At 38.6% G+C, this 16,076-nt stretch overlaps 2 protein-coding genes across 12 annotated transcripts in view; both read left to right on the forward strand.

The window, feature by feature from the left end:
- The window catches only part of PNISR (PNN interacting serine and arginine rich protein), a 118,335-nt gene that overhangs the window by 57,542 nt on the left and 44,717 nt on the right, over positions 1–16,076 (forward strand). The window lies entirely within an intron of this gene.
- The window catches only part of USP45 (ubiquitin specific peptidase 45), a 54,850-nt gene that overhangs the window by 26,199 nt on the left and 12,575 nt on the right, over positions 1–16,076 (forward strand). For 7 of the 11 annotated variants that reach the window (XR_013948113.1, XR_013948114.1, XR_013948116.1 and 4 more), the window contains exons 9-10: positions 11,730–11,817; positions 15,608–15,689. Coding sequence is in view for 6 of the 11 variants with exons in the window: in XM_080584051.1 (XP_080440177.1) it covers positions 11,730–11,817; positions 15,608–15,689 (170 nt within the window). In the remaining 5 variants the exon portion in view is untranslated. Of the gene's footprint in view, positions 1–1,114; positions 2,702–4,327; positions 4,442–4,841; positions 9,654–11,729; positions 11,818–15,607; positions 15,690–16,076 lie in introns of those variants that run through there. The other 4 variants (XR_013948115.1, XM_080584056.1, XM_080584052.1 and 1 more) reach the window with 4 other exon arrangements.

Genomic DNA, 16,076 nt, shown 5'->3' on the forward strand with positions numbered 1-16,076 from the left:
TTACAAGTAAAAGAAGCTGTAGAAACGGAGTAAATGGAGGATGTTACAGCTGAGTCTCACATTTTTAAAAAAAATGGAAGTTAATAATGCATGTTAATCTATTTGCTACAGTATTATTAAAAGGAATTGTAAGTGTTTAGCAGCAAGAGAGTTAGGAAAGTTCCAACTTACTACTGCAGAGTTCCAGGGTAAAAACCTTGCTGTGCAAGCATGCTATAAAGAAACAGAAACTTTTAGACTAAAGTGAAGACCATATAATTCTGATACGGAAACAGTTACTACTTTTTCTTTATCCTCAAAATTTAACTTCAGAAATGTAATATATATATATATTTCTATTGTACTTGACTTCCTTTTGGCTCTTTTGAGCTGTAAAAGGAAATGTGTATAAAAAGTCCTTAGAGTGATTTTGGATCAGGTGATGCAACAATACTAAATCTCAGATACCTAGTTTTTGTTGTATTTTTATCTTTAAGATAGGCGTATACTTTAGCTACCTGCTAAAAGTTCTATGTTTTTTAAGTGGGTAGCAGACTTTTACTGTTTAGATACGTATCTGTCAGCTTCTGCCATCTCTTACTTTCATCTATGCTTCTTACTTTTGTTAGCCTTGCAGAACACACGAAACTGCCAGGGATATTTTTCTGGCTTGTCTTATGTATCAGTGATGAAATGTCAGCCACAACCTGTTAGCATGAAGTTAAGCAATCAGGGACGGTAAGTGGCTGCACAGTTATGACAGAGGGTTTTGGTCTTTTGGGTCTTCTGTTGATGATGGCATGGGCAAGACAGAAGGAGAATTTCAGCAAATTCAGCAGTCTGCAGTGGTAGAAGTAGGAGGAGGATGTGGTAGATGTGATAGTTGAAAGACATGAGCTAGGCAGTAAATCCTGTAAGATATATTTACACATATTTTTGTTCTGTACTATGCTTACAGATCTACTGAAAATGTTAGTAAAATTAGGTTAAGAGGACAAAAAAATCATTCTGGGTCTTGAACATGCTGCTTGGTTCTAGTGGCAAAACTTAAGTGGGGAGGTTAATTGTATTTCGAAACACTTTAAAGTCTATTGTGATTTACCAAAGCCCGTTACTGATCAGTTATTCCACTCAGGTTAACTTGCCTGCTGGGATTTATATTGGAGCAGAGATGCCTGTTTTTTATGTTTGGAGGTTTGCCGACATTATTTTGATGCTGTGGCTGACTGACACTGAAGTGCCTGTACAGAGTGCAAAAATACTTAAAGCTTTTATTGAAACTGCTGTACAAATGTGTTCTGAATTACTGATTTCTGGGCAGTACTAGGTGAAATAATTTGAAGAGTACAGTAACAAAAGTGGTGAGTATACCTTCTCTACCTGAGTATACCTTCTTTCTAAAAAATGCCACGATCTGTACATCTGCAGATCTAGACAAAAAGATCATGTGTCTCATTTCAACTGCTAATGAAGGATGTTCTGTTCCACTGAATTGACATGAGATCTTTATTTTGTCAGTTCTATTTCCAGCAACTTTCCATTTTCAGATAGAATGGGCTGGCTCTCTACACTCTCTACATACTTAAAACAGAAGGATGGGAGGGTATTGACTTTTGAATATTAGAAGTGTAAAAGCTTCCAGGGAGGTAAAAATTCAAACAACGTCTTTCCTAAAGAGGTGAGAGGTTGAAAGTGAAAAGGGAAGACAAGTCAGCTAACTCCAGGGGAAAAGGGCACAGGGAAAGACGTCTAACTCAATTGTTTTAGTTTTATGTATTGTGCACAGAAGTTTGCTGAGTCCAGTTGCAGCTTGGTTTTTGTTTTTCAGTTTCTTGCCCATGACAGATCTCAAGATCTCACTGTCTGAGTCCCACTACACAGTATGTGACTGTACCTTTCTTCAATAAATAATTTATGAAGCAGATAAGATAGTACAGGATGTGCTTGTCTGTGATACCAGAGTCAGAGTCAATGACCCAGTCCTTCCAGCCCAGTATTTGCCTTTACCGTGACATTATTTTCAGTATTTGCTTGTAGTGTGCAAAACAGGGATGCACGCAGATTAGTCACAAGTATTTAGACTTTTTACTTAATGACTTAATGCTTGGTATTGTTACTTTCAAATCCTACTGGGCATCTTACACACATGAATAATTGAAATGTTGAAGCTGTCAGCAAGTGGTATGCTGTATTTCTTTATATACTCACATCCGTCTATTGTTTTGTCTGTTACAGTATGCTTTCTAGTCAAAAAGTAACACAGTGATTTCTTAATAACGTTTTTCTTATTTATAGCAGGAGGCTGATCCTTTAAAAATGGTTTATTTTTCCTGATGGCATAACTTTGCTATTTATATATAAATTTAAACTTTATCTAGCTATCTAAATCCATCAGGGCAAGCACTGCTGCACCTGGAAGCTCGGGGAAGAAAGTTGCATTTTAAGCTTTTTATATATCTGTATCTATATATCTCTATTAAATAAATTGGTATGATGGGGTTTTATTTATTTACTTATTTATTAATCTGGTAGCTGAATGGTTACATATTTTCATGTTGGATCAGCTGACACAAAATATAGTAAAGGTAGCTGTATAATTTTAACACCTGACACTTGCCCTCGTTTGCAGTTCAATACTGGAATAACTTTTGAATGTGATGTCTGGAGTTGCTTTTTTTTTTCCTTCCCTTGTAAATTCCAGACTTTACTTGCTTCAGATGTTCCAGTATAAGTGTGAATACCAGTATTTGAACTGGACATCCTTACTGAAATTGTTTGAAAAGTGCTCAGTGAAAGAAAACCTAAGAAGGCAGGGAAGGAAGGAAAGGCAAGAAAGGAGCAGACGAAGGCACTTAGGAATGTGGCTAGATGTGGACAGGGCGCTTGTAAAGAAAAGGAGCAGGTGCTTCCTTCTTCAGCTGACAACAATGACAGAGTGGATTCCCACAACCTGTAAGTGAAAACACTCAGGAAGTGGAAGCATACTTTCTGCTCAAAAGCAGTAAGAGAACTGGGGCACAGTCCTTTCAACGGCAAGCTGCATCTTTAAGAGTCTAGGGAGATCACCGAGTGAAGTTCATCATCCTGTGTATGAAAGGGTATTTGTGGTGCATTTTTTATATAAAATAACAAAAGAGAAAAAATGATACTGAGTGTTAATTTTATCAAGTGGTGGGGTAGCCAGGTTGAAGAAGAGGAGAAGAAGAAAAGAAATGGATGAGTCTTTCTGTAGCAACTGTTTAGCGTCTGGTACTAATTCATCCACTGTTAATTTTGTTAGTGTTGCAGCTGTCAGATGTTTTGCTAGGACAGATTGTGAGCATAGCTACAGGGCCCTTCTGTTTGTTTTCCACTATTCTGAATATTAGGACTGCAGACTTCTGACTTATCAGGAGACTTAGTGACTAATGCAACATTTATGTATGAAGAGGACATAAATTTTCTTTCCCTTATTTGTTATGATTGAGTATTTTTATTGATGGATGAAAGCTTATATTTGTGTAGCAAGCAAGTCTTGCAACTATAAGTGATTAATCCAAAAAGTAGTTACAGAATGTTAGAAAAGCTGTTTAAAATCTCCACCAAATAGTTATTTATAGTGGTACTGTATAGCTGCATTACCAAGCAGGAAAAAATACTTCCTTAACAAGATTTTATTGATGGTCACAAAATACATACAGGTCTTTATTTATTTATTTATTTATTTTTCCCAAGGGGTATTAATTGCTTCTTATGCAGAGAAAGTACAACTCAAGATGGAGGTTTATGTGGGACTGACAAAATTGAGATTGTAGGTAGTTGGGACTATTGATTAGTTTTGGAGAGAAATCTGAAAAATGCTTGGAGCATTCCATAATCACGTCTGAGCAGAAATGCTCGGGGGAGACAGGCAATGTTGTACAAGATTTAAGAAGTGAAGGAAACAGGATTTTTCTTGTTAATTAGGAGCCTTTTGATACTTCTCTTTTAAAATAATACTGCTGTAGAGGAAAATCTCTTCTAAAAAAAAGATTTTCAACTTCCTTATTTTTCCAGTTTGACTTTTGCCATTTCAAGGTAATGGCAGCTGAACACCGGGTTGATGGTTTTTTGACCAGTTGCCAAGAATTACTTTGGTCCCCCTTCGTGCCTACATGCGTGGTGCTGACAGTGCTGCATTAGGTTCTGGTGCTCTCTGACAGAGGAGACTGAACCGTCTCTTGAGCAGAATTTGAGAGATTGCATCTGTCCATTTCAGTTCAGTTTGTCAGTTTCCACAATTTCCAGACAAGTCAACAAAAAACTGAATGGATGAGGTTTATGAATGCAGCATAGCTTAATTTCATAAACAAGTCTTGTGCATTGGCAGGAATCATCTGCTCTTGTTCCTGAGCTTTGTGTTCACTTCTTCCAATCAAGAGGAAGAGCTGTACATCATTTTGGACAGCAGAAGTATTTGCAATTTGTGGTGTCGGTGAAGTAGGTAAGCACTGTTTGTAGGTATAATAAAGAAGTAAAATAGTAATTTTGTTAAGTCCACCGGAGTTGTATCCGCAGCTGGAATGTCCACAGTAACCAGAACAGAGCATTACAAGGTAAGGCTCCTTCAGAGCTTGAAGGAGAGGTGACGAAGATAGAAACACTTCATGTGAAGAGGGACTTGAATATTAGGAGTTCAGACAGGAGAGGAAATGAAAAGGGAGCCGTTACAGCAAGAGAACACAATAAATGATAGAAGATAAATTAGCTATGCTTATTTAACTGCCCTCATAAGAGTTCAAGGAGCTGTCTGTGAAACTGAAAGGCAACAGATTTAGAGCCGGGGAAAAAAAAATATTTATTTAACATTCTATATAACTAACCTGTGGAATTTGCTATCACACAGCACTGTTGAACATATTATCAAGACTTAAGGGTAGAAAGAAGAATTAGATGTCCATATAAAGAGAAAACTTCTTTAAAGGGATACTGGACCTCATGCAGAAAGATCTTTACTTAGCTACCAGCTGCTAGTCAGGAAGAAATACCCACAGAAGAGAAGAAGATATTTCCATTACTCAGTAAAAAGAGCCTTATTTTCCCTCTGAAGGCCAAGTGGGAAGTGGATCTGTTCCGGCATGTCACCTGTGACGTCCATTGAAAACTACTTCGAACAAGTGCTTTTTGCTCATGTATCAGAGTTCTGGTGCCTTGCAATAAAGTAATGATGTCTCATTTCCTTTTGGGGAAGATGAGGCAGAAAAAGATTAAGGAAATCATCCAGCATATCAAAAGGAAAACTAAGTCCTGGCTGTTCATGCCATGAAGATAGGACAGGCATGCCTCTTGTTATTTATTAGAGCTGCATGTGGCAAGCCCGTGTTTATTCCTGCCCAGCACCTCACAGTAGCAGAATGTTTAAGTCTGTGTGTCAGGCCTGAGGTAAAGATTAGGAAAAGCAAGCAAAACAACTTTTCAGTTAGCTGTTCTTGGCAGTAAATAGATACTGTACAGTGTCACTGAGAAAGGTAAGTCCTGTGAATTGCTGCAACTTTTATAAAATGACCCTTCACCTATTTATTGGTAACTGATCAGTCTTGAGGAGAGATTAACATCATCTTCAGAGAAGCAAAATCTCTTCTCTCAGACTGACATTAAGTAAACATTTTACTTTGCTTCTCTGGAATTTACTGCAGTATTAAAGGGGTTCCTCTGCATTTTGCATTACTGGAAAAAAATCCCATAGTATGTTCTGTTTTCTGTTTCCAAGTACTTACTGTTTATAGTTTTCCAAGGTATTAGGATATCTTCTGCTCAAAGATAGTAATTATCAGAAGGATGACATTCAAGAGGATTTTTATTAAAGACAGTCTAGTATGTTAGCTCTGTGCAAAATGATCAAATGAATGTGATTGTATCCAAATTTTGCTCTTAGAGCATAACTTAATTTCCCTTAAATATACGATAGGAATTAAAAGTTTTAATATTTAGAGGACTTTTTTTTTCTGTTAGCAATGTATGTTATTGTGTAGTGTTTATTATTAAAAGCATTATATGAGATAGATCATCATGAGAAGTAGTTCTGTAACCGATAGTCAAGCAGTTGTAATTTGTCTCCAGATGAGTAGCGAGGAAATAGATAAGAGGCATGTATGTCGATGTCACAGTTGTCCTTCACCACTTATGGCCATTAGCGGGAGTTCAACCTGTTCTGTCATTATACTGCTGACACTGTACAACAGGTTGTATCGCGTTGGCACTGGCTTCCATATGTCAGCACATCTGTGAGCGGTCAACTCAACCAACCATCTTAAAGCCCCCCACTTTTGCCAAGGATCTTGCTTGAAGCATGTTTTCAAGGAGACAAGAGCGCACATCTTTTAGTTGTCAGATTTCTATGCATCAGCATGGATTAATTCTTCCTCCGCCCGCCAGTACTGGTTTATAAATGTAGGAATTCTCCACTAACTGCATTATGTGAGATGGAATTCCCTCCCTTACTCCTCTTGTTGTTTTATTTTTCTTTTGTATCTTTTCCCTGAAAATAAATTTACTAATCTGATTTTTTTTCTACAGAACATCAGCTACTTAGAATTATGTAGCGTGCTACAGACATGAATGACCAATTAGCTCTATGTTAACGTGTTAGCAATGTCATCATTTGTCAGTCAAAATAAATGATTCGTACCTTTCATAGCATCTTTACAAGTCACTTTCCCTGCCACTTCAGTTTTAAAGTGGTAACTGTTACATTCCCATCATCCTGTACCCTTCAAAATCCAAGCATGCAGATTTATGTGAGGCTGGATGAGGATTTAGGACAAGCACAAAGAAGTGTAGATAATCTTGCCCTTGTAGATGGACTATGTGCTAGTAAAATGAAAGATTATGAGAAACCAGTGCTGCACCACTGAAAACTTCTATAGCTGGGTTCATTTTTTTCCCTTTCATTTAAGCTAATCAAATTGAGTGGAATATACAGATGAACTTTTTTCCCTTGAAATATCTTTCAGGAAAGTAATTGTCATCTAAAATGAGTATTGTATGGTGTTTATCTGTGGGAGGTTATACTGCAAACCATGAACAGTAATAAAAGGTGTGTGCGGATTTTTTCTGATTTGTGTGGAAAATCTCGCTCTGTGTGGTGTGCCTGCAGTGGGCAAAAACAAACAAACAAACAAAAACCTCCTGTAACTGTGATGGAGTTCTTGACTGCTTGTCAAGTAAATATTAATTTGTCTTCCTTTTTACTACATAGTCTCTTGTAGTCCTGTGGCCCTGCTTTTGTGACAAAAATAAATAAATAAATAAATAAAAATCCTATTAGTACAAGGATCCAGTTTGGGTAAATGCAGGAATTTTGTTCTATCAGTATATACTGGAGCTATTAATGTGCATATATTGGAGGAGGTATGCTGAATATGCCTGTGAACTCTCACTGTATTGGGAAAACAAGAGATTTCTCATAAATAAAATTAACGATTATACTGTGGGTAACTAGGTTTATTAGAATTTAACTGATCTTTGCATCTGGGTTAAAAAATTTTTGTTTTCTTTCACATTCCTGGCCATTTAATGAAAGAAATGATGAAAAAACTGTTGTAGCAAATTGAAAAATGAAAATGTGTGTGCACATTCCTTAAACATGGCCATGCAAATACGTATGTCGTTTAATTTTTTTTAAGTAAGTTGAGTGTTGGATCCACTATAAAGGTTCAGTGCTTTTCAGAAATGATTTTGTTTTTCTAATCAAATTAATTGGAAATAAAACATTTGATTTTAATAGAAGCAAAGAACTGCATTTTAATAGTATTAAGCCAAAATTTTTCATTTCTTTGGGGGAGTATTTCAAGTTTGAATTTATTGATATTTTTGTAAAATTTGAAATTATTATTTTTTTGGTTGACCTGCACATGCAAAAAATATTTGGCTATAAAAATAGTACTAGAAAAATATCACCCACTTCTCTGTTTCCAGTTTTTATAGTAAACTTCATAATAAAGCAGTGTCATTAAGTCATTTTTAACTATGGATACCGTTAAAAAGAAGATACAGTGTGGAAATGTGGAGTAAGTGTGTTTGTAACTGGGAACATGCTGTTTTGCATGTGCAAGTGCAGATTTATTCCACTTAATTTTAGGCACTGACCTTAGATACCTGGCCACCTTCGCTCCTTCTCCAGTTACGTCCCAAAGTGCTTCCACAGAGCGGTTCAAAACAGACCTTGTGTCACCCACATACATGGCACGTGGCCTGGGGCTGCTGTGCTTGACATCTTGCCCAGCTTTAAGATTCGCTGTGGTAGGCAAGTTGCGTGTCTGATGCCTTTTCTTATGGTAGCCTTTCATTTCTGCTACCCACGAGTGCCAATTTCCAAAGCAGACCCGGGTAGCTATAGTGTCTGAGTAGGAAAGAAACCTCATCTGCAGGAATCCTACAGCAGCTCAAGAGCACGGCCGGGCAAGAAGGATTATTGCGTGTTGAGAAAATACTGATACATATTTACAGCTCAGTGCACTGGTTAGTCAGAGCAGGCAATCTGTGGCTGAAAATGAAAACTGGCTCAAGATGCACTTAATAAAATTGAATAACCGAGCGAGTGGTTGGTTTTTCTGGCCGATCTGCCAGTTTGATAAAATTCCCGTTTGAGCTCTGCGCAGCCAGTCGTCTCCTGTGCTAGATTTTGGAAGGTTTGTAGCGCATGGCTAAGCCGGCATGTTTGCTTCTCACTGTGCAGCGGGAGACACGGCTGCCATTTGGTGGCATTGCTGGAAATAAACAAAAAAGCCCTTTCGAATCCCATTTTAGACGAGTTGGTCCAAGATGTTAATTAAAGGTCAGAAGAATAACTTGTCTGTAAACACACAGGCATAGTTTGGCCGGTAAGTTATAGCTAATGTAAATAAGAGTATGTTAATAGTGAATATTTACACAGTCCTCATTTGGGGTTACAAGAAGCAAAACGTTCAAATTGCTGAGAGAAGCCTTCAGGCTGTTATCTTAGTAAGGACAACACCGTAAGTATCTGTCCACATACTCATAGGCATATTTTATAATTTTTATGTAATCCATACCTGCAGAATATGATAGTTACAGGGTATTTAAAGCAGTACAAAAGCAATCAGCAGCTTTTGAGTAACAGTAACTACTGAACGCCTGTTTCACAAACAGATGCAACATCAACCCAGTGCAGTTGACTAAAACATCGCTGGTGTAAGTGGTAGTACAGTCTGAAACAGATGCTTTTCCTCTTTTGGCTTATGAGGGCCATGTGGATGCTGCTGGTGGTCTTTTTTACAGGAACTGCCTTTCCTGCGGAGTCTTCAGTTTCCATTTGTCCAGCATCGTGAAGTGTAACAGTAAATAACCAGCAAGTGCCAGTGTGCCTTCTGCATCCTTGGGCTGGCTTGCAAGCTGGCTGGCCTCTTTCAGTGCTGGTGCCAGGCACCATAAAGGAGGACAAGCTGCTCAAACAATGACGGAGAGTGAGAGGACAAGGGCAACACCAGATGTGTGTTTTCTAGGGCATGTAGATCCTTTCCTTCAGGACTCCTAGTTTCTAGAGATGAAGAGTGTGGAAGCATGCTGACTTTTTTTTTTTTTAAGAAGCTGTTGCAGTCTTTGATTTCTATCTCTGTTTAACGTAACTAGTAAGTATATATTTTTCTAGAAGGTGGGCTTATTATCTTGGTGTTTCAGACAGTCATTCAGTATCACACATTCAAAAGGTGGTGGTGTTATTATTTACAGAAAAGCAGTTTCTTTTTCGGTTGCAACTCAAATGCTTTTTTAGCTTGTGGGCATCTCAAAAATAAAACCAAAAAATCCTCGCTTTGTTCAACCTCCTTGTAAAAAGGAGGGTGGTAGCACAGTTACACAAGAAGTGCTTGTCACTCACCCCACAAACAAAATCACAGGACAGCTGGAGAGTTGTAGCCTCGCAGCTTTCTCCTGCGGGCCCCTGCACATGCTCAGCCTGAGATGCTGCTCGCTGCTGTTTTGGGGATGGCCACAGGGAGATGCCCTGCAGGAACCCATCCTGGTGGGCTTGGGGCTGGCATATGTGCCATCCGTGCTTACAGGTCCAGCTTGGAAGTGAGGCTTTAAAGGATTTTACCAAGGGTTATGAAGTTCTGGTGGAATGGACCCCGTTATCCCACATACTCTAAACTTGTCTAGCTTGAGGAAAAAGAGCTTTCTATCATGATGTTCTTTTTAATGATTGCTCTTCAGATTAATGAAGTAAATTACTGGTGATAAGGAAATATAGCAATATTAAATCACAGTAACAGTGTGGATTTTTTATGAACTTCAATGGTATATACAGATAACTTATTTGCTGCGCTCAGGAATTGCAATAAAAAGCTAAAGTCTGTGATGTTTTTTATTCAGTGTGCAGTGGGAGCAAAATACTTTATACACTTGGTTGTTATGATGGATGGGTAAGGAAGGTTCCTTTGAATTAGTGTAGAAGACTTGTGAAATTTGAACCTGTCATCTCATTTTTTTTTTTTCTTGCTCTCAAAACCAGTTGGGTATAAGGTTCCCTTAAGCAGCTTTTGGGAAAAAAAAAATCAGATGTGTGAACTGATTTATGACCTGCTTTTGCAGACCTGATAGTTTTTGGAATCTGTATTCAAATTTATTGTGTCAGTCAAAACCTTAGAAGAGATTGTGCCATCGGTTTCAGGCTCTTTCTGTTCTAGGTATGAAGCAGTGTTTTGTTTGCTCTTAGTAATACTGTGTGGTTTAACATCAGTTTCAGACATGAAGTTCTGCAGTTTGTTAGACTACAGAACAGAAGTTTGAATGTGTGTGTGGTGTGATGTAGTGTGATATGTGGATACGATTATTGATGTTGAAAGGTCCTTTTAAAACTTCTGTGAAGTAAGGGTAAGTATAACTCTTACCTGATGATATGAGCGACTAACTCTGCCTACCAAGAAAACCCACCCCAAACCCTGTCTTTTCTCATCAGAAGTACTCATAGAATGGAAGTCTTTTCTTTATTTATCTCTAATATCTATAATATTAATTGAATAAATTTAGTATAAATAGAAGTCTAAGAGAATACAATAGAAATTTCAGATATCAGGATATCATAGTATTACAATTTTCTCCTAAGTTTTCTTAGTACCATTCAAAATTCGAATGTTCTGTAACGGTAGTTGTTTTAATGTTTACCATCCTAGTCATTAAGTGTTCACTCGCTACAGTAAGCTACGGATCAATAGAATAATGGACAATGGAGCTGTTCTGAAGAGATGGTCATATACACTTTGTTTAAGAGGTTAAGACATTCTCATTTGGATTCTGGCCTGCAGTTTTTGTTTGTATTGATGCACAGCCTTGTGACTTCCCTTCCATTTCACAATAATCTTTTTCCAGTTCAGATTATTGTGCTGCTTCTGTTTTACAATATACAGACGGTTGTGTGTACATCTGAGATTTCGGTAGAAGGGTGGAATATCTGGAGAGCGCTTTGAAAATCTTCTTTTCCTCTCCTCTGCGGGACTGTTTGGTGATACAGAAGTACTGGTATTGTGTCAGCAAAGTGCCACTACCATGGTTGAAACTGTGCTGGCAATGCTGTATTTTAGTGGAGCCATTACCAAGAGGGTCAAAAAGCTTTAACCCAGGTTAAAGTGCAGCCTTGGTGTAATTGCAACCACACCAGGAATTTCCTAAAGCCTCAAAGGGATTGCACCTATTTGTAGCCTGGCATGCAATAAGAGTCTATGTAGACATTATCTCCCAATGTAAATTTAAATTCCTTACTGCTTCTTCCACAGGGCTCCTCGATTTAAGGGTTTCCAGCAACAGGACAGCCAGGAGCTTCTACACTATTTGCTGGATGCAATGAGGATTGAAGAGACAAAGGTAACACCTGTGTGCGTGTGTTTAATTTAAAGAACTTGGCTGTACTGTAACTAATAGCCATTGCCTCAGTATTCTTTGTGTTTCCAGTGTTCTTCATGTTTCCAGAGTGTTAAAGATGTCCTTAATAGAGTAGGAGCGGCTATTTTGTTATCTTGACAAAAATAATGACGTTTTAGAAAGATGATGTAATAATGTTCATTTTGGTGTCTTAAAATGGTTGACTGAAATAAAAGTTTCAGCGAGCAGTAAAAAGAGTATGGTAAGTAGATCCTGATAACTTTAGGAGTCTGTATTGTTTACATTTATTTAAAAAAACAAACAAACAAGCAACAACAACAAAGGGACAAAAAAGCCCCTTCTGAGGATTCAGGAAGGTAGGAAGAGATCCTCCGATCTGGTTGACAAAATGCATTTTAGGATAACGTTTGGGGATAGAAATTAGCAGCTCTTACCTGCCTGCCCACAATTTACATTGGAACCTATTTCAGTAAAAAAAAGCTGGACAAAAATAAAATCTGGCAAAGTTTCTTATATCTCTAGAACGCATGAAGAACTATTTGTTTTATAAACAAGGTGCTGCATTATTTAAAATTATTATTTATAATTTGTAGCTAAGAATGCGAAGTGTATAACCAGTTATACAAAAAATGTTCCTCTGTTTTTTTTCATGTTTCTTTCCCTTTATTGTTTCTGCCTCCTGCATTGCTGAATACAAGAAAGTGGTTTTTTGCTTGCTTGAACTATTTTGACTATATCAGATTTAATCTGCCTGACTTAGTCTTGGAGCCTTCTTTTCAGATGATATTTTGGTACATGGTCTTTTCTGAGTTTAGTCAAAAGGAGGCCCTTAAACATCGTACTGACCAGCGTTCTTCCTCTTCCGTCTCATTTAATAATACGGTGAATGTAATGATCCTAAACTGAACTCTTTTGGAAACAAGTTATAAGCTGTATCAGAGCCCAGTTCGTGGCATCAGAGTAGCACTGACTGAATCCCCATCCTAGCAGAGTATTAATAGAGGTTGGTCTCGTCAGCAGCATACTTAATCATAAACAAAGCTGAACTACAGAGAGAAACAGCGAAACCTTGGCATTGCCTTGCTTACAAGACTGCCTGTCAAACTGGGCACAGCACAGAAGCAGGTGACTGCTGCTGCTTTTTCTTTTCAGTAAAAGCAATTGTCATGTTTTTTTACAGGAGAGGGAAACTTTATTTTGTTGTTTGTTCATTTTCATGCAATAAAAGGTGGAAACTATATTTGCTTCACAACTGAGGATTCACCAAAAGCAGAGTCATTACAACTAAGCTTCTCCAGTGACTGACTGCTCATTCCCCTCCAGTCAATCTCCCGTTTCATCAGTGAACGTGCCGTCATTATGATAACCTGCATTTTTATTTGTCTTTTGCATCGTTTTATTAGAGAGCAGGACAGCTACCGAAGCTGCCATAAAAGAGTGATGGAACATGTTGAGAATTTAAATCGTATTTTAGGCAGCAGGCTATTCCTGCCACCCCCACCACTGGGCAAGTGAAGGTTGGTTCCACCCTTTGGTGCAATTTCACCCCTGTTTGCCCATAATGGTGCATTACCGCAAACACTGACTTCATCACCTCAGGCTGCTCAGCGAGGGTCACGACTAGTAAAAGCTCTGCCTTTTTTTTTTTTTTTTTTCCTTTTAATTCCATTTTTCGGATCCGTAGATGGTGTGACAAACGGAGAGTGTCAGGCCCGTGGCCCATTCAGCGCTGCCAGCCGTGCCAGGCAGGAGCGGAGCAGGAGCGGAGCAGGAGCAGCTTTGTCTGCCCTGGGAACGCCGCAGCTGCGAGCCGCACGCCTGCTGCCCGGCCCCGCCGCCCTCCGGGCTGCCGCTGAGGAGAGCCCCCGGCAGGGTGTCTGCCACCAGAATCCTTTAGAAAGGATTACAGCCCCTAACATCTCTCCTTCGTGCCGCTTTGAAACTTGGCGCCCCGAAGCAGGCACGCGTAGGTGACAGCCGTGCTCGAAGTGCCCGCTTTGTCCTCCACCTGCCAGAGGTCTCCTGGCCAGCTCTACACCAGGCCAGTACCCCCGCTGCGTTCATCTCTCCGAACCACAAGTTGTGGTGAGAAATGCTTATCACATAAGGCCTGACAGGAGTTGTAACAAGTTGCATAACTCGCACAAGTCGCGTTCCACGTTTGCCCTCTACCCCTGTTTTAATGTCTTAGCAAACAGCTTTCCGAAAGCAGTGTTCAACTTTTTCCCGTCCCCATTAAAAGCGTTAGAAAGAGGGTATGTACACAAGTGGGTTTTTAAGATAAAAGGCTGTCGATACGACAATAAAACCGACATACTGTCTGCTGGATCCAGCAATGTGGGCCGGAGATTGTTTCACACCAGGGCCCGACGTAGCTGAACCCTGCTGCTAATTGATTAATGTCTGCTGCCATTGTCGGCAGCACCCTGCCCATTCAAAGACTATGTCTTTCTTTGACCTAAATAAATGGTTCAACGCGCTAATCCCAACAAAAGGCTTGCTTATGGCCCTAAACCCATTTATGGTGTTCAACTTCATGAATTACCTATTGATTAGCCCTTTTAGTATATTGTTGGCTTTAAGATGAACAAAGGCGAGCTCAGGGCAGTGGGAGTTAATTCACAAGCCAGGTCACATACTCATAAGGTAGGAGTGTGACTTAGCCTGATGAGTGCCTGAACTAGAAACCAAACCTCCGGAGCTGCCTGTCATCATCAACACTTCAGTAATCGATGGCTTGAAAGTGCACTTCGCTGTCTGCAAACAAAAGTTACCATTTTTTTCTACTGGTACCCAGGTTAAGGGTTACTTGCAGAATGTTTGGTATCGCCCTTCATTCCTAGAAGGGTACCTTGCTCTAACTCTGACTTCAGTATCACGTTTCGTTGTGTCATTTGCACACCATCGAGTTTCTGGACTAGAGAGCAGGTACATTTGCCAGGAGAAAGGAAAACCCAGGTCAGGCATCCTGCAGCGTTCTCTGGTGATGGGTCTCGTACAATCCTCTGCTTCCCTCTCAAAGTCTATCACAGGATGGGCTGAGGTACATTTTGTACCAGCAGATGCAATTGTGTTACCAGCATACTCATCCAAATAATTTATAAAAATACCTCGTTATCCCAGTTGCAACTGAGCAACCCCCATTTTGAGGCGCAATTACAGCACACGTGTATGAATTCATTCTTCTGATTCTTCTTTCAAAAATGCAACTGTTAGGATTTTGGGGGCAAATGCTGGTTAAGTTTATATGGATTCATGAAAAGTTTCGTATCTTTTCTAAGGTTTTCTAACATTTGAAATATACAATGCTAGAAAATAAGCAGAAGTAACAAAAACACTGGATTAATGTAGCTATTGAAGTCTGGCTATTGAGAGATACTTAGCTGCCTTCAAGTATTTTGTATCCCAGTCAGTCAGTAATAGACCATTTTTCTGTTAGTATGTTGTTGTTCTTTTTCCTAACTGTGGAAGAAATGAAAAGCATTTGTTGGCTGAAAATCTCATCATTTGTTGATAACCTCTACAACTCTACAACTCTGCTGCTCTACAACTGCTCCCTCTTCATGGGGAGGAAATTTTGGGATGGTTACTTACTTAAGTTAATGTTGTGTAGCTTTGACAGTGTTAACAAATAACGACGGTAGATTTAAAATGTTAAAATTATGCTTCTTTTATGGAAATAAGAATGGAGAAAATCTAACTGTATTTTAATAGTTTTTTAGAATGTTGTACTTAAAATACTTCCTAATAATTATTTTTTTAATTATTATAGCGTATACAAACTGGTATCTTAAAAGCATTTAATAATCCAACAACTAAGACAGCAGATGAAGAAACTAGAAGAAAAGTCAAAGGTATGCAACACGTTATTGAATCAGTTTTAAAAATGCACAAGTTTTTAAATACCATTTTCTTCAAAATTGGCTATTGTTAAATAGCAATCCCAAAGTACTGTTAAAATATTGTTATTATGTATTATTCTAGTGCCACCTAGTGCATATCTAAAGTATAGTTTATTATGTACTAACTTACATATTTATATCCAGAATAAAGGCTGTATTAATAATGCCTTTTGTAATGATACATAGAATTTAGTTTTGTTTTCTAAAATAGTCTGCTGAATATTTGGGTTTGTTACATAGCCACAATTATTGTAGCACTCACAGAGGCCACTTTCCATAACCAAAAATGATTTCTATCAGCTGACTGATACTGTGAGCAGTCTAAATGTGATTACAAAG

The sequence above is a fragment of the Anser brachyrhynchus genome (assembly GCF_964034855.1).
Source record: "Anser brachyrhynchus genome assembly, chromosome: 3".
Taxonomy (NCBI): domain Eukaryota; kingdom Metazoa; phylum Chordata; class Aves; order Anseriformes; family Anatidae; genus Anser; species Anser brachyrhynchus.